This window comes from Ambystoma mexicanum, chromosome 2q (genome assembly GCF_040938575.1).
Source record: "Ambystoma mexicanum isolate Mex_15411 chromosome 2q, UKY_AmexF1_1, whole genome shotgun sequence".
NCBI classification, from domain to species: Eukaryota; Metazoa; Chordata; class Amphibia; order Caudata; family Ambystomatidae; genus Ambystoma; species Ambystoma mexicanum.
In genome coordinates, this window is record NC_090924.1 from 497,615,812 (window position 1) to 497,640,922 (window position 25,111).

The following is a 25,111-nucleotide window of genomic DNA, read 5'->3' on the forward strand; positions in this document are numbered from 1 at the left end:
GATAAAGAATGGAAGGAGGTGAAGTTGTACCACAAAAAGGTCTCTAGACTGCCAGACTACAACAAATACAATTGTATATTACACAAAGAGCATACCTCACGCCTGCCACTATCGCGACTTTTAAGGGCGCGAAAAGACAAGAATGCCCTAGATGCAGGATGGAAAATGCTGGACTGATGCACATGTTTTGAGGATGCCCGATAGTGCAGGGGTTTTGGAGGGAGGCGGGACACAAGGCATCTCAAGGTGGCCTAGAACTGGATATCCAGACCCCGGAACCTTGCAGGCTGGGCAGATACAAGAGAAATGTAAAAGATAAACCGCTAAATAAAATTAAAGATTGCATGTACATAATAGCTAAACGTAGTATAGCTATGAGGTGGAAAGATGCTAGAGAGCTGACTAGTTGGTGGAGGGAGTTGTAAAAGTGGGTCACCGTAGAAACTGGAGCATGGGAAAGGGCACTGAGTGAGCAAAAGGCCGAGCTGGGAATGCACATTCAACAATGGATAGCGTTAACTGTGACTTTGTTTACATGCAACGGTGAGGACGACGACACACAGGCCACACCAGGAGAGGTAGATGCAGAGTGATTAAAAGCATATATCCTGACATGTTATGTGCAGGCTGAGTTGGTGGGGATTATGGTAGAATTAGTTAAAGTTGGAAAACGGATAGGATAAAAATATGCTGTACAACATTGAGTGTTTTGTTATTGATTGTTGTGATTTTAAAAATGCAACACAAATATATATATTTTGTAAACTGTTGCTTTCTGTACTTTTATTACATTCTTTCAGCCCGACTTAAGCGTTACACCCCAACTCGCTCTCTAAAATCTTGTGCTCGGTTTAGACTGGTGTCTGCTGGTGGACTGAGCTTCAATGTGTGTGGCCCTACTGCTTGGAACTACATCCCGTTGATCCTTCGGTCCATTCCTTCAACTATGGATTTTAAAAAGGGACTAAAGACAATGTTATTCAATCAATCTCCAGATTAGTATTTTTTTGCTATTCTTCTCGATACTCCCCCTGCCAATCTGATCTACTTATACTTGTTCTTTAATTTGTTGCTTTCTGTTTTGTTTTGTTTAGTTGTGTGTGCGCCCTGAGGCCTGTGGGCATGTGGTGCACTCAGCAAGAATTCAAATAAATAAATAAATTGCTGAAGACTTTCGAATAACGTTCCTGCAAGGCACGCGGCCAAACTGATTCACAAAGGAAGAATTCACAACGTTCTGAGCCTTTTGAAAACGTGTTTGTTCCTTTAACAAGGCACACAACCACTCAGCTACATTCTATCAGTTCAGATTCATAGACAATAGCGCTTCACTCGCTGTCACAGTAACACCGGGTTTCTCTGAAAAAGTCATTGGTTCACTTTGGAGTCTTCTTTTGCATTGTTCAGGCCACAAAATGGACGGCTTCCCGGGAACGTCGAGGGAGACATTCCACCTTTGACATGGAAGAGGGGTGAGCGGTGTTCGACTATTGATGAACTCTTCTTGTCCAAGGACTTGTTTGAGACAAATAGCCATTTCCATGTTGAACAAGGGGACTCAAGTGATCATGAAATGCTGGAAGGGACGTTTTCCCTCCAAATTGTAAAGTGTGAAGAATACTTTAGGGAGCAATTTGAAATAAATAATGGGGAAATAGAGCTGAGAAATATGGGAGATGCGATGTGACCTTATTAATAAGTTGCATAAGGAGCAATAATGAATTGGCAGCATTCTGTAGTGCAAATCATTTTGTAAACTTTTTATGGGATCTAATTCCTCCTGAAATAGTGGGAAAAAAACCAACATGCCAGTTCAAACATATTTGATGACAGAACCTGGGAAAGGAAAATAAAACTGAGAAGAGCAGTGCATGCTTTAAAATTTAACCATCTGGCAGTAGATGTGTTTTTGAGATAACTGAAAACAATTAGAAATTAATGTAGAAACTGGTCTAGATCTAATAGATATTTGCACCTGTAACGGGATGGTGAAATTGTTCTACGTGTGGTGGGTCAGACCACTTCTGTAAAAGTTTGGCCAGCAGCATACATCATCATTTCTACTTATTTACACCAATCTAGATTCACTAATGAAACACTGACACTTCATTAAACGCACCATTATTGTAAATTCTTTGTAAGAAAGGATTGCATCATTTTCATCCCATTATATACCAAAGCTGATTAACCAGTGTAGCAAACAAACACCGCTGTTTCTAATCGGGCCAATGCACTAGTCAAAGAATGCACGGCTACATTGACTCGAAACCCATGATAAATGGATTTCGTTGCTGCTACGAGAACGCTTGCAAATGCTCTCTTCCATTTCAACACGTAAAACTCTTGCAACAATAGACTTCTGCCGGCAGTATACATGGAAGTCTTCCTTTATAACGCTGCTGCATGCGTCTCATTGTTTCTATGCCGGTAAAGCGACCTTGAAGCCTCACTCGTTATTGTGCCCAAAATTGTCAGGGTGCCGCCACACTAATTACTAAGTATTAAACGTCCTCCTATCTGTGCCAAAACCGTCCATTTATACTGTGTGGAGCGCCGTCTGAAGAAATCTCTGGTGTTCCACTTGCCGGAAAAAAACTTCCTGTATGCACATAGCATCACACTGAAATGCGTAAAGAGGGCCTTTCCTCTAACCATCTTCACGGCATTCAATGAAGACAAGCCATGGTTCCAGCCCAACGGCATGGCTTGAACACAGAGGCTCTCGTGGGGGGGGGGGTGCTCGGCCCAACGGCCTCCAGGACCTCGGCTAGGCCCCAAAACGTACTCCCTGGGCCTCTGCTTCCATTTTATCCAATTTGGCATACCTTTTGGACAGACCACAAGTCGCACAATCAGGGGTGTTGCTAGGTCTGGAAAAGGCCCGGGGCTACCCTGATGTCGGAACTGTCGGGACTGGGGGCTAGCTAGCCTTTTGGTTGTAGCTCCTGAGATTCTATCTGGGGCTACAACCAAAAGACCAGGGGCTATAGCCCCCTTAGCACCACCTAGCAACGCCTATGCGCACAATCCTCACTCAGGGAGCGCAACGGCGCTCGGATCAGCAGCAACTTTATAATTCTCAACACACAGCATGTGTGCACCTCTGTGGCTGCACTGGCCGCAGGACTTGTGTTGAGCTATTTTCTGAGCTCCAAGACAGCTGCTTTTCAGGGTGAGCAGATAATATCACAAGCAATGGCACATTGAACAGCACCACCTTTCAGCTTTGTAAGATTCTCCTGGGCTCTATACTGCCACAGCTTCTTCAATCTCTGTAGCTGCCTACTGCACTGCTTCTTCTTTTGCAGCAACTGCTCTCCCCTTCCTCAAATGGGTTCTTTGAAAGATAACTCATTGCAAAAATGTAGTATCTTGGGTGGCAAGAATCATCAGTCTGTAAGCGGGAACCACTCCAGAGCCAGATACAGGGAGGAAGGTAAGTAGGAGAGCAGGTAACCAGCTTCTACTCTCTGACACAGAGAGTCGCTCTCTCTCTCTCTCCCATTCCCTCTCCCTCTTCTCTCCCCCCACACCCCTGCGCTAGGCCACTACAGTTTACAAAAAGAGGTAGAACCAGAGGTGACGGTGATTACAACAGGAGTGGTAGTAAAAGAAGAAAAACAGTGGGCATAAGGAAGAGAATGATGGATGGGTGACAGATGGAGGAGCTAAGGTGGTGGCATGTGGGGCATCTGCAAGAAAGAGCAAAGAAGGTAGAGAAACATCGAAGACAAGTCAGAATAGGAAGGAACAAAAGAGTAAGTAACAGGCAGGCCAAGGGGTATGGGTAACAGCCCTGGATCTGATGGGATTGAGCCTGTGGTCAGAGGAACTGACAGGTGGCGTGGCATTGACGAGGGCCAGGATCAGAAGACAGGAAAGTGCTGAGCAGGTTATAGACCAGGAGCTTGATGAGGGGAAGTGATAGGTGCCTAAAAAGAAAAAAAAACATTTCTGGAAATTAGGGCTGTTCAACCTTTCTGGCTCTACCTTCCGTCCAAACTGTTGCGACTAGTTACAGCAACTCCAGACCCCTATAGGTCTTGCAGAGGGGACATGAGTCGACTAAACCAATCAACAATGGAAGCAGTGGCCGGAGGATACTTGTCGGACCATGAAGAGATGCTTTGTGTGCCCAGAAAGATACCAATAAACACTTGTGAATGTTCTAAGGAGTTAAATTTGATACATTTGTATAGAGACACTAGGTAAACCTTCTAAGGAAACCTATTTTTTATTCGTTTTTTTTCTTTGGTTAATTTGATACCTTAAGGAAAAAACAGTGACATTTCTTTAACTTAAGTTTTCTACAAATCTTGACTTTGATGACAAACTGAGAACAAGCCCCTTTCAATTTATTCAGTGAAAGAGCTGCCTTAAGTTGATACTTTTTCCTTATTTGAAAAAAAGGAAAATGGCAGAAAACTTTGTTTTTGTATGGGTGATTTCAGGCAAGGATACATTGTCATGTTTTTAGGGGTTGGGTAAATATGTTTGGGGTAAGGGAATCAGTTGCTTGTGGGGCGTTTGTTGGGGGTTTTTCAATTGTGAAACAATAAGTTAAGGAAATGGATAATATTGCTAGGTTAATTAAAGTCGTTCTGTAAACTATTTAGGTCTGTTTTGTAAATACCAAAGTTTCAACCACATTACTCAAAGCTGATGAGCATGCTATGTTCTTTTGAAATGGAGGGTTTTGATAAATAATTTTAGCTATCAAATGAAACTAAGGTACTGGTTTTGAGGGATATTCTACACATTTTCCTTTTCTTCCCCAACCTTTAGCTGACCGGGAGTTCATAGAGTCACGGAGACGTGCACTGAAACGCTTTGTTAATCTTGTTGCTCGTCATCCATTTTTCTGGGAGGATGCAGCTCTGAAGATCTTTCTTACATTTAACGGCTCTGTGAGTATGTAGTGTCTTCTGCAACCCCCGAATTTGCCACAAAAATTGATCAGTCTTAAACAATTGTAACTGCATTCTTAGTATATTTACTAAAATTGTACCAAGAATTATAGTTATCAATTTGTGTTCTTCCTGTAAATGACATCCGTTTGCATTGTCCCGTCGTTTGAGTATTTTCATCCTATTGAACAAAGTAATTATTTTCAAATGAGGCATCTTATGCAGGATCTTAATAACTTTGGTGGTGCCAGCAACATGTGCAAGTCATGCTCTGAGTAGTGTGCAACAGCTTAGCAAATGAATCGCTTGCCCCAGACTTCTACATTCAGCCCGCATAACAATATCCCTGACTGAATTCTTCATCTGTGATTAAACTGAGTGCTGTTAAATTTGGTACTATTAACACTATTTTGTTACAGTGTTTACAAACTTGAATCTGGCATGAAATGACATGAAATGCTGTATAAATACTAGATATTAATAATTATTACTGGTCTCACAGCATTTTCAGATGAATTGGGTAAGACATTTGTAATGTCATTCGGTTTTTGACAATGGAAATGTCAACCCTTGCAATGATCTATTGTAAACAATTAACCACCTTCATAGCAATTCATTAAACATGTCAAACTGCGAGGGCGCGGCCTGGAGCGCCAGCGATGAGGCAGCTCCATTGATGGCCTCTGCATGGGTCCGCGGCTAAAAGCTGATTCCTCCCGGTTCCTGCTATGCCCGCCATGAACGCTGTCAGATTGAGGCAGCGGAACATCCCCAGCACCATCGCCTGCAATCTGGGAGCTTATCGCCCCTGGGTTCGCCATAAACGCGGCGAAAGAAACATTCCTCCGGCTGCCGGCGCCGCATCCAAGATGGTGGCTGCATCTCTGAACCCACGCCTCTGCACCCCGCCAACTCCTCCTCCCCGACGCGCGGCTGACACTGGGGTCAGGAGCCTTCCTGGCACCCTTTAGGGGTGCGCTGATGGTCCCTGCTCCCGCCTGCCTGCCACTTCATTCTGGAGCAGCTCGTAGGATCCTAGCCTGCGCCCTGCCATTGGACCGCGCCCGATGCCTCGGTGAGCCCGCCATTGGCGTGATCTGCATGCCGGTCCCCTGGAGGCCTGAGGTGAGGAGCTGGGGGTGGCCTAGCCTTCTGAGGCTTGCAACATCTGCCCCCCCCCCGACCCACTTACAAATCCACGCTGTTCCCCGGAGTGTGACACTTTCCCTGCTTTCCTGGGGCGCCCCGGCCCACCTCCCCTCTTTGCCAGCCGGGGAAAACCTGCACCCGCCAGCCGCATCCTGGACCCCGTCGCAGAGGGCCGCCTGGAGCCCCATGGCTATTACGGCGACCCAGACCGCTTCCTGAGGGCCTGGAATTCTTCCCACCTCCTGGGGCGCTCCGGCCCACTCCACCCCCAATCGCTCTCGCCATTTTGGATCCTGCGCCACGTGGATTCGGGGCCGGACCCCCAGAGGGTGCCCCTAATCCTGAAGCCATGTCCCAAGCGCTGAAGTCCTCCAAATTGGCTGACATTTCCACCATGCTACAGGCCGCGGATAAAGGAAAGAAAGCAGATTCCTCCAAACTTACACCCCAGAAAGCGAGCGACGACAAGGGGACACTCGCAACAAAGGAAGACCTCCAGGCCTTCATGTTGGACATCAAGTCAGAATTTAGAACCTGCAAGACAGAACTCACTGCTAAACTGGCACAAACTGACCAAAGGGTCGGGAGCATAGAGCAGAGGATGGGGGAGGCCGAAGACCTGGCCACAGATCACTCTAACTTGTTATCGGCTCTACAACGCTCCGTCCAGATGGTAACAGAGAGGACCGAAATTCTTTAGTTCAGACAGGAAGACATGGAAAACCGCTCCCGCCGCAACAACCTGCGCATCCGAGGGGTACCTACCTCAGTTTCTGATAAGGAGCTCCCCGGATATGTAAGCACTTTCTTCCAGTCCCTCCTGCCGGACCTGGAGGAGGCCCAACTCCTACTTGATCGGACCCATAGGTTGGGTCCTCGCCGGGGAGTGGATTCCGACTCCCCTCCAGACGTAATAACAAGGATCCATTTTAACACCTCTAAGGAGGCCATCGCAGCAATAGGCCGATCAAAGGAGGAGCTCTCCTTCCAGGACGTCCCACTAAGGATCTTCCAGGACTCTCCCCTCTGACTCTCCAGAAACGCAGGATGCTTCGCCCCCGGTTTCGCTATTCCTTCGAGACCAGCAGATTCGCTACCGGTGGCTATTGCCAACGGCACTACAATTCTCCTACAAAGGCACTCCCCGCACCATCAGCCACCTCGATGACGCAGCATCTATTCTCCGTCCGGACTCCCCCGGGACCTCAGATCCATCCCTCCCGGGCCAAACCAGCCCAGCCCCGAACTCCAGCTCCCCCCGAACTCCAGCTCCCCAAGGCCGAATCGGGCCCCTTGGTCAAGGGTGCAGAGAAGCTGCAAACCCAAATGACGTGCGTGGATGCCCGCACAGGACACATAGCACTGGAACCACTTGAGCCTCTCGAGCTCGCCGCGGACCCTATGCGGTCCATACCCTCCACCAAGGGGCCACGCCGATAGTTTAAAATCGGCCTCCTTGGTCACAGTTTGGACCTCCCATTGGAGGCAGTTGTTGAACGCTCATAACTTTCGTTGGAGACCAGTCTTAAAACCCTCAACCACAGGAGAATCTGAAATAGCTAAGCTCGCACAGCCAAGGCTGATTTAACCCCCCCCCCTAGTTCCTCCCTCCCAGCAGCCAGCCGCCACATCTGAAACTCAAGTTCACCACCTTGAACGTTAGGGGCTTGAACTCCCTCTCCTCCTCCCCCCCGCCCCCGAAGAGGAAATCCATTCTGCAGAGGCTACAGGACGATGGGACCTGAATCGCTTTCCTGCAAGAAACGCACCTAATCCCATCGGACTTCTCATTTGCGAAGCAGACTCTTTCCGCTACAATTCTTTGCTTCCAATGGAACTAAGAAGGGAAGCACCGCTATTCTATTCACGAAAGACCTGAAACCCCAGATCCTGGACTTGCTACGATGTTAGGAGGGTCACTTTATCGCAATAAAATGCATTGTCCTGGGCCAGTTCTACACCCTCATCTCGGCCTATGCCCCGAACGAACACCAGGAAGGCTTCTACCAAGACCTAGAAGACTCCCTCCTCCCATTCATCGAGGGGCAAGTCATCATGGGAGGGGACTACAACGGGGTCCCGGACCCCCCTCAAGGACAGATCCCACCCCCCCTACATCCAGAGATTCGAAGTTGGTCACTGGCCTGCTCCATCTGTTCCGCAAGCTGAACATTGTGGACTCCTGGAGGCTATTGTCCCCAGACGAGAGAGATTTCACTTTCTACTTGTACGTGCATCGCACCTTCTCCAGGATCGACCTACTCCTGACCGCCCCCAGATCCTGACCTTCACGGAAGATGTGGTGATTGGCCCCTGGATCCTCTCGGACCACGCACCAGTCACCCTGACCCTGCGGTCTCATGACCCGGATCCCCCGCCTCGCCGCCAGTGGAGTCTATATGATCCTATTCTGGGAGACATGGCAGTGAGAGACTCAATCGCTTGGGCAATAAACTTCTTCGCAGAAAACCGGGATGAGGATACTTCCCCGGCCAACACCTGGGATGCCATGAAGGCAGTGCTCAGAGGGGAACTGATCGCCCAAGGCGCCGCAGTCCACAAAAGAAGGCAGGCGACCCATGCTGCCCTGGAAGCCGAGGTCCGTGAAGCTGAGGCTATTCACAAAAGAAAGGGCTGGGCCCCAAAATCTTATTGGGTCCTGCAAATGGCAAGGAAGAAGCTTGAAGCACATTACGCTGAGGCTACTGCAAACCTATTAACTAGAACCAAGCAGTGGTATTATGTTCATAACAATAAGGCCAACAAATTGCTGGTTAATAAGCTGACCAGGTAGAATAGCAGGAATTCCATCCTGAGCCTCCGCGACCCGCGGGGGGCGATCCACTATGCAGACCACGAGAAATTAAGCTTGGCGGCTGCCTACCACTCAAAAGTAATAACGGCAGCCCCGAGGGATCCGGCCGAGCAGCATGCGTACATCCAAGAGGCGGCACTCCCGCGCCTGACCTCGGCGGCCAGGGAAGAGCTTGAAGTGCCTATTACGACCAAGGAAGTGGAGGCTGCCATCAAAAGCCTGAAATCTACAAACTCTACCGGCCCCAACTGGTGGCCCCCCTGGCTCGACTCTTCAACTCATTTGCGGCCTCTGGAACGGTCACTCCAACGATGCAGGAATCCATCACAGTCCTCATCCTTAAGCCTGGAAAGGATCCCCAAGAAATCAGTTCGTATAGACCCGTCTCTCTGCTGAATCTGGATGCAAATATATATTCGAAGATCCTGGCCAATCGCCTTGCACTTATCCTTCCGAGCATCATGGACCAAGACCAGACTGGGTTTATGACTGGGTAACATTCGCAGGGCACTGAACCTGATAGAGATCGCCAACTGGGACTCTCAGCAATTGGCCCTACTGGCGGTGGATGCAACCAAGGCCTTTGATAAGGTGGACTGGTATTACCTACGCCTCACTCTGGAGGCCTTTAGCTTGGCCCGACCTTCAGGAAAATTGTCTTCGCGAACTACCAAGCCCCTAAGACTAGGCTGAGGGTCAACGGCCGCCTATTGGATCCAATTCACCTCACATGCGGGACGAGGCAGGGATGCCCACTGTCCCCGCTACTCTTTGCTCTGGCCATGGAGCCGCTGACCCTACGGATTCGCAATAGCCCCCGGATCAGTGTCCCGAGGGTCGGCTCCGAACAACATAAAGTGGCCCTCTATGCAGACGACGTCCTGTTGACCATCACGAACATTGAAAGCTCCATGAGGGCGGCCCTGGGTTCGCCATTAATTTTCAAAAGTCAGCGGTGCTCAGAGTGGGCCTGACCCCAGCCGAACGAGAGACCCTAGAGGAACAAGGCCCGTTCCAATGGAGCACTCACTCGATCCCATACCTGGGGCTCCAGATTCCCTCACTCCCGACAAAAGTGTATCAGGCTAACTTTCCGCCGCTCTTCGAGGAATTGGAGAAGGACTTGGCCCGCTGGCAATCGCAGAAATCTCCCTGTTGGGCCGCATCACGACATGTAAAATGAACCTTCTCCCATGCTTCCTCTACGCCTGCGCCTCCCTCGCAGCCCTAATTCCGCCCCCCCCACCCACAGCAGCTTCAAAGAAAGATGGTCGCCTTCATCTGGAAGGGGAAGAAAGCACGCATCCCGCGAAGATCGATGATGTGCCAGCACGAGACTGGGTGGATTGGGGGTGCCCGACCTCCGAAAATACCAAATTGCAGCACAGCTGGCCCACCTTCAGGCATGGGGGCTTGACACAGGGCGGCCAAAATGGGTGGACAGTGAGCAATCCTGCCTCCCTCTCCCCCTGCGCTTCCTCCTGTTTCTCCCCACTGCCCTATGCCAGAGCTGGCCAGCAGTCCTGACGCTACAAAACAGTCAAAGGCTTGGGAGTGGGCCCACAGACATTGTGGTGTCCCTGGAGACCTGAGTGCACTCTCTCCAATCTTCCTCAACCCAGCGTTCTCCCTGGAGCCTGTCCAAGGAACTTTAAGAATTGGGTCGCGGGAGGCCTTGAAACCCTGGAGCAACTCTTCGATGGGGACTCCCCCCTAACCTTTGAACGCTGTAAAGCGGCATTCCAACTAGCGGAGACGGATAGATACTCCTATGCCCAACTCGGGCACTGGGGCTCCCACCCCCAGACCCGGACAGCGGCCACAAGAACCCTTACTTCGCTAGAGCTAACAGTGAGCGACCTGCCGGCCCGGGGAAAGATCTCAACTCTCTATAAGCTGCTACAAGAGGACCCCTTTCGTTCCAGGCCCTCCTATATGTCTCAATGGGAGGCGGACCTTGGGTGCGCCATAGAAGACCACGCGTGGGTGGACATTTGGTCCAGAGCACGCACAGCATTCCGCTGCATCACCAACCGAGAGTGCGCCCATAAACTGCTCCTGCGGTGGTATTACCCCCCCCTCCGCCTCAATCACTTCCAACGGGCCCTGGACCCTCACTGCTGGCGTCTCTGTGGCCTCTCAGGATCATACTTTCACATGTGGTGGACCTGCCCCAGAGTAAAGGACTTCTGGACTCATTGCCTAGCCACTATAAAGGACGTCACCCAGGTGGCCATTCCACTCACACCTGAGCAAGTCCTTCTGGGGATCCCGCTACCAGACGTATACCCAAGATCGGGGTGGAGAGCAGCCCTGGTATCCTAGTTCTTGCTGGCAGCCAAATGGTCCCTTGATGACCCTCTGCTGGATCAAACTCTGGGACATCCTGACTGCTGATAAGGTCACGGCAGCTAAAGCAGGACTGCTCCACCGATTCATGGACATTTGGGCTCCGGTGCTGGACTATGACCAGAACCTTCCGGCTCTGACATTTAAGCCACGCCTGATTGCGAGAGCCCTCCATTCTATGGACGATCCGTCGCCACTACTGGACCAGGTCGTCTAGGCCCGGGTACAGTGCTCACAGAGGGACATCAAGGGGAGGGGCAGAGGGAGGGGGGGGCTTTGTGCCTTATGTCTTGAGATGCTATAAGTACTGTTAATGTATTTCCTCCTGCGTGTTGAGTTATAAATAAACAACAAAAAAAACATGTCAAACTGCTCAATAATTACTCATCCCTTAACAAAGGTTCTTTATTGCAAAGGCTATGGGTAGTGGATGGAGGTAATCTTTTGTTTTTCCCCTCAGGAAATAGTACTTGACGGAAAAAACTTGGGTAAATGATCTTTAATCTATCCCCTTCATCTCCTTTAATGGTGAGTAATCTGTCATCAATGTGGTAATTCACAATACTGTTCAACTGAATACACAGACGCACTCTCTAGAATAGAGTCCCGTCACCAAGCACACATTAAAACTGTTCAACCACAAGTCACACTTTGGAACAATATCAACGCCCTTGGCATACATTGGCTCTGAGCACCTTCATCCCTATTGAATGGGCGTGGATAAGTCAATTAATGGTAGCAACTGTCCTTTTCTGTTCTGGGGTTTGCTCAGCCACTTTGGTTTTAATACGAGTTAATACGGAAAACATCTGGAATCCTGTTCTCCATCATGGATCTTCCTAAATCTTCATGAACACTCAATTATATCTGTCCGTGTATATGTGTGGAATTCCAGAAGATGTTTGCTATGAGAAAGACTTCTTCCCAAAAATTGTTTTGAACTAACTACAAAAGGTTTTTGACATAAATTAGAATGCAAACTAGGTAAGACGACAACCAAAGCTGCAACCGTGTCGGATGAAAACCAGCATATGGCCCCAGACAAAATATCCGCAGTGCAGAAGATGATGACTTGCATGCGGGAGGGTATTACTGCAGTCATTACCAAGCTGGATCATATTACAGGCACCGTTAACTCCCAGTTTGAGAAGGTTGAAAAGAGGCTGGCAGAGGCAGGGACATGAATCGGGCTAGTAGATGTGATGATCACTGACCAGGTGCGTCCAGGGTACCCAACAGTACAGGGGAGGCTGGTACACATTGGTGCATAATTGACGCTTACACCAGCCCCCTCATGAACCAAGACCCTTCCAACATGGTCGCCTGGAGACCAGAACAGACCTTCAAGATGGCTGCCTCCTAAACCACAGAGTCCATACTCTATTTACTGCTCCTGCTCCATGCAACAAGGGCAGTTGACCCAAAGCTATATAAACCACAAATCGGGCCCATGCTTGTGCTTCGCATTCAGGACTGCCACTTGTGAAGAAGCAGCAGCACTCACTGCACGCTCACTCTGAAAAAAGAGCCTTTGCTCTGCACCCGATACTTGCCCTACTCTGAGGGATCCTGCATAAAAGGAAGGAAGACAAGCAATCGTAGTTCTACATTTCTGCGCACCGCTTTTTGGGAGTAAGATTTAAAGATCACTGCAACCCCTAGAGTTTCAGCTCCTCTGTTATCTTTGGTCCAGAACTTCAGCTCTTGCGCCCTGTTTGGGCCTTGCACTTCTAGGTGATCGCCATCACCTATGAAAGAAAAGAAAAAGACATTAGATACCAACTACCACGAACTCTGAACTTTGCCAGACCGACATTAAGACGAGAACTGTAAGAGAATTTGGAACAGCAACATATGTGAAGAATTAACTACAAGCTGCAGCAGGACTGGGCCTTCACCACTGACGTAACTGGTCGAGAATAACTTGCATGCAATAGCACCACATGGGGATGTCGCTGACGACCAGCCATCCTGGTGCATCCATCTTGACCTCAAAGCCCCACCCCTATTACCCAAAACCTGTCAGTGCACCATTCCGAGTGCCGTATGTGATTTCAGTAGGAAGAGATCTGGGATTCATTACTGGGTATCCAGATGCCCCCCCACCCAAAGACATCAGGTGAGCATTGCAGTAGAAGGTGGTGTCTGTCCTCAAGGCTGAGTTATCACACTTTCTAAGCAAGTCCACATAACTCAAAAAGTGTGACTAGCTTCAATCAAGATCACACCGTAACATCTGTATAATGAGAATACCAGCAGGGAAACGCTAAAGACGACATCGAATAATGCTTGGATATAACCCCCATGTAACTCCTGGGCAGTCTTAATCCCTTGCCCAAATACATGGTGGAATAAGCACATGGATCGTTGGTGCCTAAGCCTGGGGCATCCCCAAGACCAGTTCTCACCCGGCTTCAAAATTATAGAGAGGGACGCCGTTCTGTGAGATCCAAGTGAAAAAGGTGACCTTGGGCATTGATCCTATAAGGTCCACATCTATCGGGACTTCTCTATAGCTGTGCAACAAGATCGTAAAATCTCCCTGGGAGTAAAAAGATGCTGCGGGAAACAGGGGTGAAAAACACAATGTTATATCCTGTGAAACTGATTTGAAATCCACAATAAGATGTAGTTCAACTTGTCTTGGTTCTAGATCCTACGATGGAGTTAAATTGTATACTCCAGTTTGACATTGCGTCTTCTTTACTTATGTCTGAAACACCTACTGTGACAGGGTGCATACGCTTTCTATACTACATGATTATACTTTGATGGTTCGACAAAGCTTCCAGGCCGGACCCAGTGCTCATCTCTCCCAGACCCCAAGCAGAGTTGCAAGTTTAGTTGGGATTGTAGAGTTGTTTTAAACTGCCACAATTTATTGAGTAGTGAGGGTGACGGCGGAGTTGGGAGGGGTTGAAGAGTTAAACAAAAATGTCATACTTGGCTGCTCTTACATGCATTGGATATGTACTTTTAATAGTGTCACACCGAGTGAGAAGCTCTTCTTGTATTTGATTTAAGGCTCCCAGGTTTCTGTTTTTACTGATTTGTACACATAGATACAGATGGAAATCAATCTACTTTGTCTGTATTTATCAATAAAAATTGGAAAAAACCTGAAAGAGGTCTTTCTGCTTGGTTCCCTATGCTGTCAATCATGCATCACAGGCCAATTGCTTTGAGATTGGCAGCATGGAGAGTGTAAAAGTTGGAAAAAATAGCATTACAGTTCTTCACATAGCTGACATCATATATCTAAAGTTGACAGCAATCATGGGAGCAACCATTTGTTATAGCAAAAATAGAGGTCGCATTTCTTTCCTGTCTGGCTGTGTATGTGCTTTAGTAAATGCATTTTTTAATTGGAACGCATGCAGAAAAATACTGTTTGCAAATTATCTTTTTACATGACAAAAAACTAATATGGGTAAATGCAGACGGAAATGGTAGAAAGAAAAATGCCATTAAACCGGGAGCCTTAATTAAATTATGCTGAATCTGTTGCCTCACAAGTTATATTGCAGCTGAAATAACATGCATAAACTGGAATGTCAGCCTCTTGGGTAACCATGTTAAGATGCGTAAACTGCTCTCATATTCCAAATGGCATGTGACACAAATTATATTCTTACAAGAACCCCATGGACTAGAAATGTTCAATGTGAGGTTTGCTTGGTATTGGGGTAAGAGCAAATACTTCACGTCCTATTAATGCCAGTTGAGGGAGGGGGGGAGGGATGACAATCCTGCACAAGTCTCTCCTATTCCAGCACAGGAAAACACACATAGACATCCAAGGCAGATAGGTTATTATATATGGTAAAATTGCAGACCGGGAAATACTCTTGGTTAATGCTTATGACCCCAATATTGGCGATTCACAATTCTATGCTGGCATAATGGAGATTGTGGCTACCTATCCACTAGTTTCTGTGATGTGGGATGGGTACGTCAAGACTATTCGGAACACAGTACTAGATTGTTCCACTACTAAACAAGGGAATGACTAAAGCTGCCCATACAATACTAGATGGCATGCAAAGGTTGGGACTTATAGATGTTTGGAGGGTATTCGATCCTATGCAAACAGTTATCTACAATTGATTTATGGCGAATCTCGGCTTCCCTCATGAAAGGAGTGACCGCTGTTTGATTACTCCCCAGAACCTACTTGGACCGTTCGCCTTAATGTTAAGCTCAGGGGTAACCCGGATGATTACAGATGCTGGCTGTTTAAACCGCAGGTGCTCCTAAACCTAGTATTTGAATCAAATATACATGACAACATGAAACTGTTTTTTGACATTAATGTGCCTACAGTTCACACGATGAGCACACTCTGGCAAACACAAAGTATACGAGAGGCATTGCCATGTCCACTGAGTTGGGGGTGTTAAGTGATCAGAAAGGATATCAACGATTTTGAGGACGAGCTATGCAGGCTTGAACTAGGGTAGGCGGCGAACCCCCCTACAGCAACTTACTGTACCCCACTTGCAATTTACCCTATTTGCAAGTCGAAGAGGCAGTAGACAAATGGCAGCAAAATGCAGAAAGGGAGCTGAAATGTTTTGGCACCCCAGCATCTGTGATGGGGGGTGACCAAGGAGAATCCTAGCAAGGATAATCCTATATATTAACCTAGAATATTTCTTGTTCTGCAGTGTTACCATATATAATCCTAGCAAGGCTAATCAGAAAAGATGGGGGCAGCAACTACATTCTGCTTATTAATGATGCTGCTGCTGCAAACTTGTTGTACACAAGCTGTGATATCAATAATGTATTTAGCAGCTTTTACACTAGGCTCTATGCACAAAGTGCTACATGCACCTTGAAAAATATAGACCAGCTTCCTTAAAGCAGCTATCCCATGATGCCCTCATACAATTAGACTTACCGATTACAGCAGTGTTTGTCCGAGGGATAGAAGACCTACCCACTTGAAGGCACTTGGCTTAGATTGATTAAATGTTGAATTTTATGAGCAATACAAGCTGATCCTCCGTCCTCCTCTCCTCAAGGTTTGGTAAGATTCCCTGGAGGCCCGGATACTACTTTGACCCATACGAGAGGCCATCATTGTCAGTCTAGAAATCTAATTTGAGACCGCAAACGCATTTTGGTGGCCAACCATCTCATGCACGATACGACAGAATATAGGTTTTGGAGTTTTCCAATGAACGGCCATTTTGATGTAACAAGAATCGCCATTTTGTTTTCTAACCATTGCTCATTGCTTTCTGTTCCTATTGCTTTGCAGTTTATTTTCTGCTTACACTGCTCGACAGTGGAACATTGTTGTCTGTATATGAAAAGGACAAGGCCACCGGGCCGAGAGGATAACAAGAGTTTTGCTGAAACACAAACGTAGGCCGCGCCAGGAAGAATGCCCGGCTCCCTCCTTAATGTAGCCTTGAAGCAGAGCTGCAGGGCATTTAATCATTTCACAGCTGCCAGCCAGTCTCGTTATATGGTAGAATATGTTAGAATAATACCGCTAAAGGCTTGAATTATGCTTTCCTAACGGCCCCCCTTTGCTGAGCCCGCTGAGAACATGGCGGCTCCCAGGACATGAATAGCATCTGATAGATAGCAAGGTCTGGAATGCAACTCCCTCTGTATGTAGTTTGCTTCCAAGAACAGAAGCGCCGAGTTCTATTCAATAACCGAAAGATGCCTACACACTCACAAATTGCAAATTGTTACTAGAATAGATGTTTGAAGGTGTCATAGTGGTCGGAGATATCCATCATCACACCAAGTTCAAAGAAACCCAATGAAGAGGGGTGTTATACATGTCATAGCTGATTGTTTGATATGCATTTTGTATATATGTAGCTGATGTACGTAATTCACTCTCTTGCGTCCCTCGAGGTCTAGAGATACACGTCGCGGGGCGTGAGACCGAGTTGGCCAACTGAGACTTTTGCTTTGCAATAAAACCCTAGCTTTGGGAATACAACCTCATGTCTGGCGTCTATATCGTGTGTGGTGACCCGCCTTGTTTCCATAGATGTTAGGGTCCCTTAGGGGCCCCTTTCATCATGGCCATCATAACCATCCTACTCAAGCCCAATAAACCTGTGGATGACTGCAGCTCCTATAGGCTATCATTCATCAACTCAGACATTAGTGTTTACCAAGATACTGGCTAATCGATTGACCCGTATTATCCACCCTGACAAGTCTGGGTTCATTCTGGGATGTTCAATTGCCCTTAGCGTATGACGTGCATTCAATAAAATTTATTTAAATAATATGCTCATAGCTTGAAATAACTTTGTATATAACAACATACAAACATAAACAAAAGATAGAACAATACATAGTAAAATAGACAATATTCTAAAATGTCCACATCAACACATTAAAATATCCCAATAGAAAGGTTGTTTAAAATTTCAGTACATAGAATACAAAATTTCATCACGTGGAACATCAAATTCTCCAGCATGGGGTCTGGCATGGATTCACATGCTCATGAATATTCCCCATCGTCAGTCTGGGAATCCTCGGTAAAGAAAAAATCTGTTTGTTTCACTTCTGAACTGTGTTTCTCCTAACAACCCATCACTGGTCTCTGGGTCATACTGCCCCCAGCCAATGACTGCCCTCTACCTAAGCCCCTCCTCTGGCAGCCAACTTCAGATTTTTACCGCATCAAGTGTTGGGAGTCCTCGTGCTATAGCTCTCAAGCTTTTACTGCTTTTTGCAATTTTTCTTAGAGTTCTACTCTATTTTTCCGGTCAGTGGAGCCTCAAGCTCCAATGATCCATCTTCTGATTAACAGGGATCCTTTTTTCGGCTTCATCAGCGCCCCTCAAGGACGATATTTCGTTGAGTTTCTTCTTGGAGGATTCCAGAAGCTTCTTCAAGGCCTATCCCAAGTGGATATGGCAGAGAAGGAAGACTCGACACCTCTGTTCAGGATTTGTCCAGGATGTGTCCTGCGGAATATCTACTTGGATGATGGGCTTTCCGTGTGCCTCCACTGTCTGCATTCTGACCAGGCACACATGGAGGATGACTGTGCGTTTTGCCAGGAGATGGTCCCCCACACCATGAAGGATCGGTGCAGGCGTCTCACGGAGTGGCTGCAGGCCAAGGCCCATGCTACGGTTGGGTCCCGGCAGCATGCCTCCCCCAGCCACAAGAAGAAATCTGAGCTGTCTTCTAAGACCTTTGAGGGCACCCTGGCGACGGGGACCCAACAAAAGGCCAAGAACCGCAAGTCTGGGGGCACCAGAAGCACCAGTGCGACGGGCTCTTCGGCGCCCGGGGCTGGCACAGTGTCCCCGGGCACCTTCGACCACAAGCCAACACTCCGGTTCGGCAAAGAAGAGGAAGTCTGACCACTCCGATAAGCTTCTGGAGAAGCCCTGGAAGGACCAGTCGGAGAAGACCAAGGGGCGCGGGGCGCTGACCCTCCTCCCCCCCACCCCCAAGGTGACGTCTCCTAACGCGACCAAGGTCATCCAGGGCCAGATTCACCCGGCAAAGCCTTCCATTGAAGGCGTGGCATCGTCCCTAGTGAAAGCCACAGACGCGGGTTTGCAGGGTATGGTCCCCTAGACGAGAGTTTCCCTGCATGTCAGGAGGGAATCGTCGTTTCAGTCCATAGAGAAGACGCCGGAGGAGGGGATGCCCATCATCTCCCCGAAACAGTCTCCCCTGGTCGAAGAAGGGGGGGGCACTTTAGTCCTGCAGGGCACGGACATCTCCTCTGAGGAGGAGCTCTCTACTCTCCAGACCATTTTGGAGAAGAAATTTGTCGAGGCCAAGGCCTACAGGAGGGACCCCAAAGAGGGAGACGTCGAGAGTGGCGACGAGACCGACGAGGAGCAGCAGGGCGTTGAAGACTTGAAGAACCCTACACCGCTGCCCCCCCACTTCCCCCTCCCTCACCTCCGCAACCACCTCAACCCCCTACGGACATTTTTCGGTGGACATTCTCCAGGCACTCCACACCTTGTGTTCGGAGATTCGGATGAGGAGGCCCCTGCCGCCGACAGAGGATCCTGTGGCACGTAAGATCCCGCGCCACCGGAGCCATCAGGTGAGCCCTCTACCAAGATGTGGAGAGTTCACCCTCCACCACCTTTTCACCGGCCCCCCTGGATCCCTGAGGGTGGATATGGACCTGGGCACAGACTACCACGGCGGGTTAGGCTCGTTCCATGCCATGATCTCTAGGGCCTCAGACTTGTTTCAGCTGACACCCGAGGAAAAGAAGAGAGGGGTTCCTGTACCAACACCGCGAGGCGAAGACGAAGACCGTGCTGTCGATCCCTCTGCTGGACGACATTTGGGACGAGGGGCTGTCCCTTATGAAGAACCCGTCCTCGGCCCCGGCGAGGAGGGACCGATATGAAAAGAAGTACAGGGTGCCGGACTCGGCACCCAGGTGTTTAAGGTCCCAGCTTTCCCCAGATTCCGTTGTCTCGGCAGCAGTGAGGAAGAAATCCTCTGGCTCTGCAGCGTCAATGACCTCCTCTCCCCTGGACAGCAAGGGGAAGAAGTTGGACGCCATGGGACGACGACCATCAAGGCGGCCAATGCACTCGCCATCGTGGCGCACTACGACAGGGAGCTCTGGTTTAAGATCGCTCCCCTCCTTGGCATCCTTCCAGAGGACAAGAGAGCGGAAGCTTTGGATATCCCGCAGGAGTGCGAGGTGACATTGGACCATGCTATCACAGTGGCCACGGACATTGCTGATACAGGATTCCGCCAAATGGGCAACAGCGCTTGCCTTCTTTGGCAGGGATGGTTGAAGGCCACAAACTTTCACCACTAGGTGCAGTCGAAGGTATTGAACATGCCTTTCGACGGGGATAATTTGTTCGGAAAGACCGTGGACGAGTCCCTTCAGGCCATCAAATCGGACACCTTGGGCACCCTGCAACTGCGACGGCCGTCCTTTCAGACCTCGGGAGGAAAGTCCCAAGGTTCTTTCAAGGGCTTCGGGGGAAGCTAGTCGTTTTACCGTCAACCGTCCCGCTCTTCGGCCTAGGAGGCCTACAGGGGCCACAGCAAGTCCGGAGGAGGTCACCGTCGTCGCCAAGGTCCCCAAGACGGCACTTGTGCAGCAGAGCAAGATTGAACCGGCCATGACGTCGGGCCCCCACCCGTGCACCCTGGGGGTGGCCGGCTGGCTAACTTCATCAGCATGTGGAAGACCATCTCTACCGAACTGGAACCTGTGCATCCAAACTGCAACTGCTTGGGTCTCACTGGATAACCTGGAAGTGCCTCTCCGTTATTCATCCCCACTTGCGATCAAGATGTCTTCTGGTCGTCTCCTACAACAGATGGAGAAGAAACCACGAGGGCGGGCATAAGACAATCTGAACATTAAATACATCACACATAGGTTCAGAGTTTGTCATCTCACTGGGTGGGATATAATGCTCGCCTCCTTGTCTTGAATAGAATGAAGACTTCCTGAGCTGTAAGCGTTGGCAATCTTTATTCTATGACAAGACAGGATGCTTGCATTATGCTTGTTCAAAGCTCGCCACCACTCTACTTGTTATATTAGATACAGGCTTAAAATAAAATGTCTTCAAGGTCAACTCAGAGAACCAATTTGCTGACTTCATTATGTCCTCAAGTGATGCTCCTGCGGCGAAAGCTCTAGAAGCCATTGCACCCCTAGCTGAATGAGCTCCAAATATGGACAGGTCTATCCCTGCCCACTGCATAAACTCACGCACCCATCTAGCGATCGTCGCTGCTGCTACTGCATGATAAGGCTTCCTACGTGCTATAAGCAACTGGGTCACCCCTCACGGTCTAAGCTGCACTGTGACGTTCTCGTAATCTTTAATACATTGCGCAATGCGCAACTTCCTATTCTCTGCAAAGTAAGGGTACGAAATAACTTGAGCATCTGTCTTCGTCCACTTAGCTATGGAAAATGCTACTCCATCTGGGTAGAATACTTTTCTATCAATCTCCAACGCTTTAACGTCGGATACCCTCCAGCATGCTGTAAGGCACAATAACATTGCCAGCTTGCCTGATAGCTGTGAGCAAGAAGATCCTCGTTCGCTGGCCATCCAAGGAAAAGTTTGAAGACTTCGCTGACATTCCACAACACTGCATACTTCGGCTCCGGAGGCTTTCTCAGCTTTATGCCTTTCAGTAGACGCAGGACTGCGAGGTGTTCACCCACTGCGCCCCTTCTACCTTGTCTTGTCCTGAAGAGATTGCTGATCTGTACACTTCCATTGTTCTAAAAGCGCAGCCTTCCTGGAACTTAGCGGCTAAGAAGTTAAGGACCTGCACTATAGGGGCGGAAACGGGATCCAAACCCTGCTCCGAGTACCACTGAGCCCAGGCTCTCCATGTGCCGCTATAGCTCCTAATGGTGGAAGGCACCCAGGAGTCCTTGATGCAGTCTGCAGCGAGTCGCGAAATCCCTGGTAACTCCCATTTTTTCCTGAAATCCTGCAGGCCATCAACTGCAGCTTGCCTTCTGTTATCAACGGGTGAGTCTGACCGGCCAGTCCGAGCAGAATGTCCGGCCGATGAGGAGCTATCCTCAGAAAATCCGCAGAAAGTTCCATCGCTACTGGAAACCAAGGCTGTGACTTCCAGGGGGCTAGTACCATCATGATTTCGGCGCGTTCCCTGCGAACCTTTGCTAGCGCTCTCGTTAGCCTGATAAACGGCAGGAAGGCACAAGGAAGCACTCCGACCCATGGCTGCAGAAAGGCGTCGATGCCAGCTGCACTCGGGTCTATCCTCCAGCTGAACTACCTCTGTGTCTGAGTGTTCACTCTGGATGCAAACAGATCTATGTGGACCCCAAAGCTCCTGAAATTTCTTGAAAACCTGCGGGTGTAGCTTCCAATTGCTAGAATCTACAAGATATTGCGAGTTCCAGTCTGCTACCTCATTGCGGGTCCCCGGTAGGTACTCTGCTGTCACTGCAATCTGGTTCTGAAGGCACTAATGCCAGAAATCCTTTGCCAATTCGGCTAGCAACTTGGATTTTGTTCCCCCTAGTTTGTTAATATAACGCACTGCTGAGATATTGTCCATCTTGAGCAGCACACAGCATTTTACTCTTTCGTGAAAGCGCGCACTGCAAAAGAACCTGCCAATAATTGTAGACAGTTGATGTGCAGCCGCAGTTCCTGATCTGACCATTTCCCTCCTGTTTCTATGTGCTTGCACCTGGCCCCGCAGCCTGACCTGGTTGCATCCAACGCTATGACTAAGTCCAGGGCGTCCCCGAATATCGCTCGGCTGTTCCAAGCCTCCATATTCTGCGGCCACCAGTGGAGCTCTGTGAAGGCATCGCGATCGATGGTTACGAATTGGTGATAACCTACACCCACCTGCAGATGCTTGATCTTGAGTCGCTGGAGTACTCGGAAGTGGAGCGGGCCAGGAAATATCGCCTGAATCGAGGCAGCTAGCAGACCCACTAACCTGGCCAGAGTCTGAAGCGAAATAACTCTCTTCGCTATCAGTACTCTGACCTCCTTCTTTATCGCCCTCACCTTGTGTTGTGGGAGCTTGAGTCGCTTTGACTGTATCTATCATAAACCCTAGAAATTCTAGCTTCTCAACTGGCAACAGATGTGACTTGTCTAAGTTCACTAAGAATCTGAGCGAGGACAAGAGCGTGAAGATCCATTGTACATTCTCGGTGAGAGTCACCTTGTCCGGAGCTAGCACGAGGATATCGTCTAGGTATATAATAATGCATATTCCGCTTTCTCTTATGGCTGCTGCCACTAACTTCATTACCTTGGTGAAAGCCCAAGGTGCAGACGCTAGGCCGAACAGAATACATGAGAAACGCCAAATCTCTCTGTTCCAGCGAAAGCGCAGATACCTCCAAAACTCTTGCGCTATCGGAATCATGAGGTAAGGGTCCTTGAGATCCAGACGTGCCAACCGGTCTTCCGTGCGTAGGAGATCCCATAGCAGATGGATGCCCTCCATCTTGAAATGATTGTACACGAGCCATGCATTCAAGCTCTTTAAGTTTATGACAGGCCATATCTTGTCTCCCCTGTGAACTATAAACATGTTGCTGAGGAAACCCGGTCCACCCTGGCCATCTCGCTCTATCGTGTTCTTGTCGCCGTGCAATAATGCTGCTTCTTCGCCAGCCATGAATATGGGGTGAGGTTCTGCGCCCTGGACGGGTCTCCCACAAACTCTAGCTGCAGCCCTGCCACTGCATGCAGCACCCATGCATCGCGCAAAAAATCTTGCCACTCGCTTAAAAATTGTAGAGTTCTCCCTCCTACTTTCATTCTTGATGTACTCACCGCCGGCAGTACTGGTTTGACAATAAGATCCTCTCCCTCTACGACCTCTGGAAAATCTGCATCTGGTCGGGAAGAAGGTATCCTGTTGCTTGCCTTCCCAGTATTGGGCGCGCTGTCCCTGGAGGAAGAGGGGGTGGTGGGGGAGGTGCTGCGTTGGTAGTTGAATCGACTGGACGCACGACCCCAGTGTCGTGCGGTCCCGGAAAAAACACGAGCTGGAAAGATCTTCTTTTTCAAGCTCTGGGCCTTCTCTAATGCCGAGTACGTGCCCACGAACTACGACATTTCTTTTGTGAACGCCTCGCTGAACAAAAGGCCTTTGGCGCCCTCCCCTCCCCTGCCTCGTACTTAACGTTCTGTCAATTTTCAATAGAACGCCTCTTCACCTCTCTGAAGAGAGCGCGCAGTTGGTGTTGCCCAGAAGACACACTGCTCTCTGGGCCCAGTTACCAAGAACGAGGGGGTCCTCTGGGGCTCCGGTGCCCTTTGCCTTCTCTGCCAGGTCCATTATCTTCGCTAATGGACCTGCTATGACCAGAAGCTTGTCCTGGCATCCCCTCCAAGCGCGCCCCCCCCTTCCAGATGTGCCGTGCGGACTTTGTCACGAAGGTGACCATCTTGGGGTCCAAATCAGGCGTTTCTGCCAGCTTCCCTGGCAAATCCGGCCTCAGGCATTCCGACCTCATGCGCGACCACACTTCTCTATCCAGCAGCTTCCTTATGTGCTGGGAGATGTACGCCGCTACCTTGGGCAATGGCACCCACTCTGAGGACTTGGGGTGTCTGATGGCCTCTGGGTCAAACATATCCGTGATGTTTTCCACATCTTGAGGGTCGCCGTTTTCATCGGTGCACCGGGAGGCGTCGTCTCCTTCCCCCTCATCGGGCGAGTAGCCCTCGTCATGATCCCGTGAATTGTCCACCCCTGTGGCAGGGGATCTGTCCTGGCGTTCCTTCTTTTCGTCCAGGAAGCTCTTGCTTATTCCTGGGGAGCAGTATCCTCCCTTTCACCTGTGCTTGGGGTGGTCAAAGAGTGTTTGCTCTTCCGAGCTGCTTTACGCCCCTTTGTCAACCTCTTCTGCGGGGTGTCTGGCTGACGGTCCCTCTCCAGGGCTCTTTGCCCGTCTTTTTCTGGCAGCTAGCTGTTCTTGCTGCTTTGCCATGATCACCTCCAATACCTCCAGCCTATGTGTGATAGGCTGTACTCCTAGTGAGACCGCTTGTGTCAGAAAGTCTCCCAGCACTCTTTTAAAGCTCTGAGATAAGTCTGGCTCCAGCTGAAAGGGATCCTCCTCCCACTCCTCATCGCTCCATTCCGGAGATGTTAATGGAGTTTCAGCAGGGCTCTTGTATTGAGCCATTCTCTTTGTTGGCAGGGTCAACTTCTGGGCTGTGAGCAATGAGGGGCTGAGGTGGCTGCACTAGTTGACAATTATGCTCTTGGGCTGGTAGGCTTTATGTCTTTGCTCAAGCCTCCTCTCACAGGGCTAAGATATTCATATTTTCCCTCCGTTCAGCAAAGGTTTTTTTTTTTTAATGTTAGAAATGATCTGGAAGCCCATCATACTCTCCGCTCCGTTATCGCAATATTA

The 25,111-nt window shown here is 49.1% G+C and overlaps 1 protein-coding gene across 2 annotated transcripts in view; it reads left to right on the forward strand.

Annotated features, from left to right (window-relative positions):
* SNX8 (sorting nexin 8) overlaps positions 1 to 25,111 on the forward strand; it is a 947,621-nt gene that overhangs the window by 486,872 nt on the left and 435,638 nt on the right. For both annotated transcript variants that reach the window (XM_069647618.1, XM_069647619.1), the window contains exon 4: positions 4,786 to 4,907. In XM_069647618.1, coding sequence (XP_069503719.1) covers positions 4,786 to 4,907 — 122 coding nt within the window. The remainder of the gene's footprint in view (positions 1 to 4,785; positions 4,908 to 25,111) is intronic.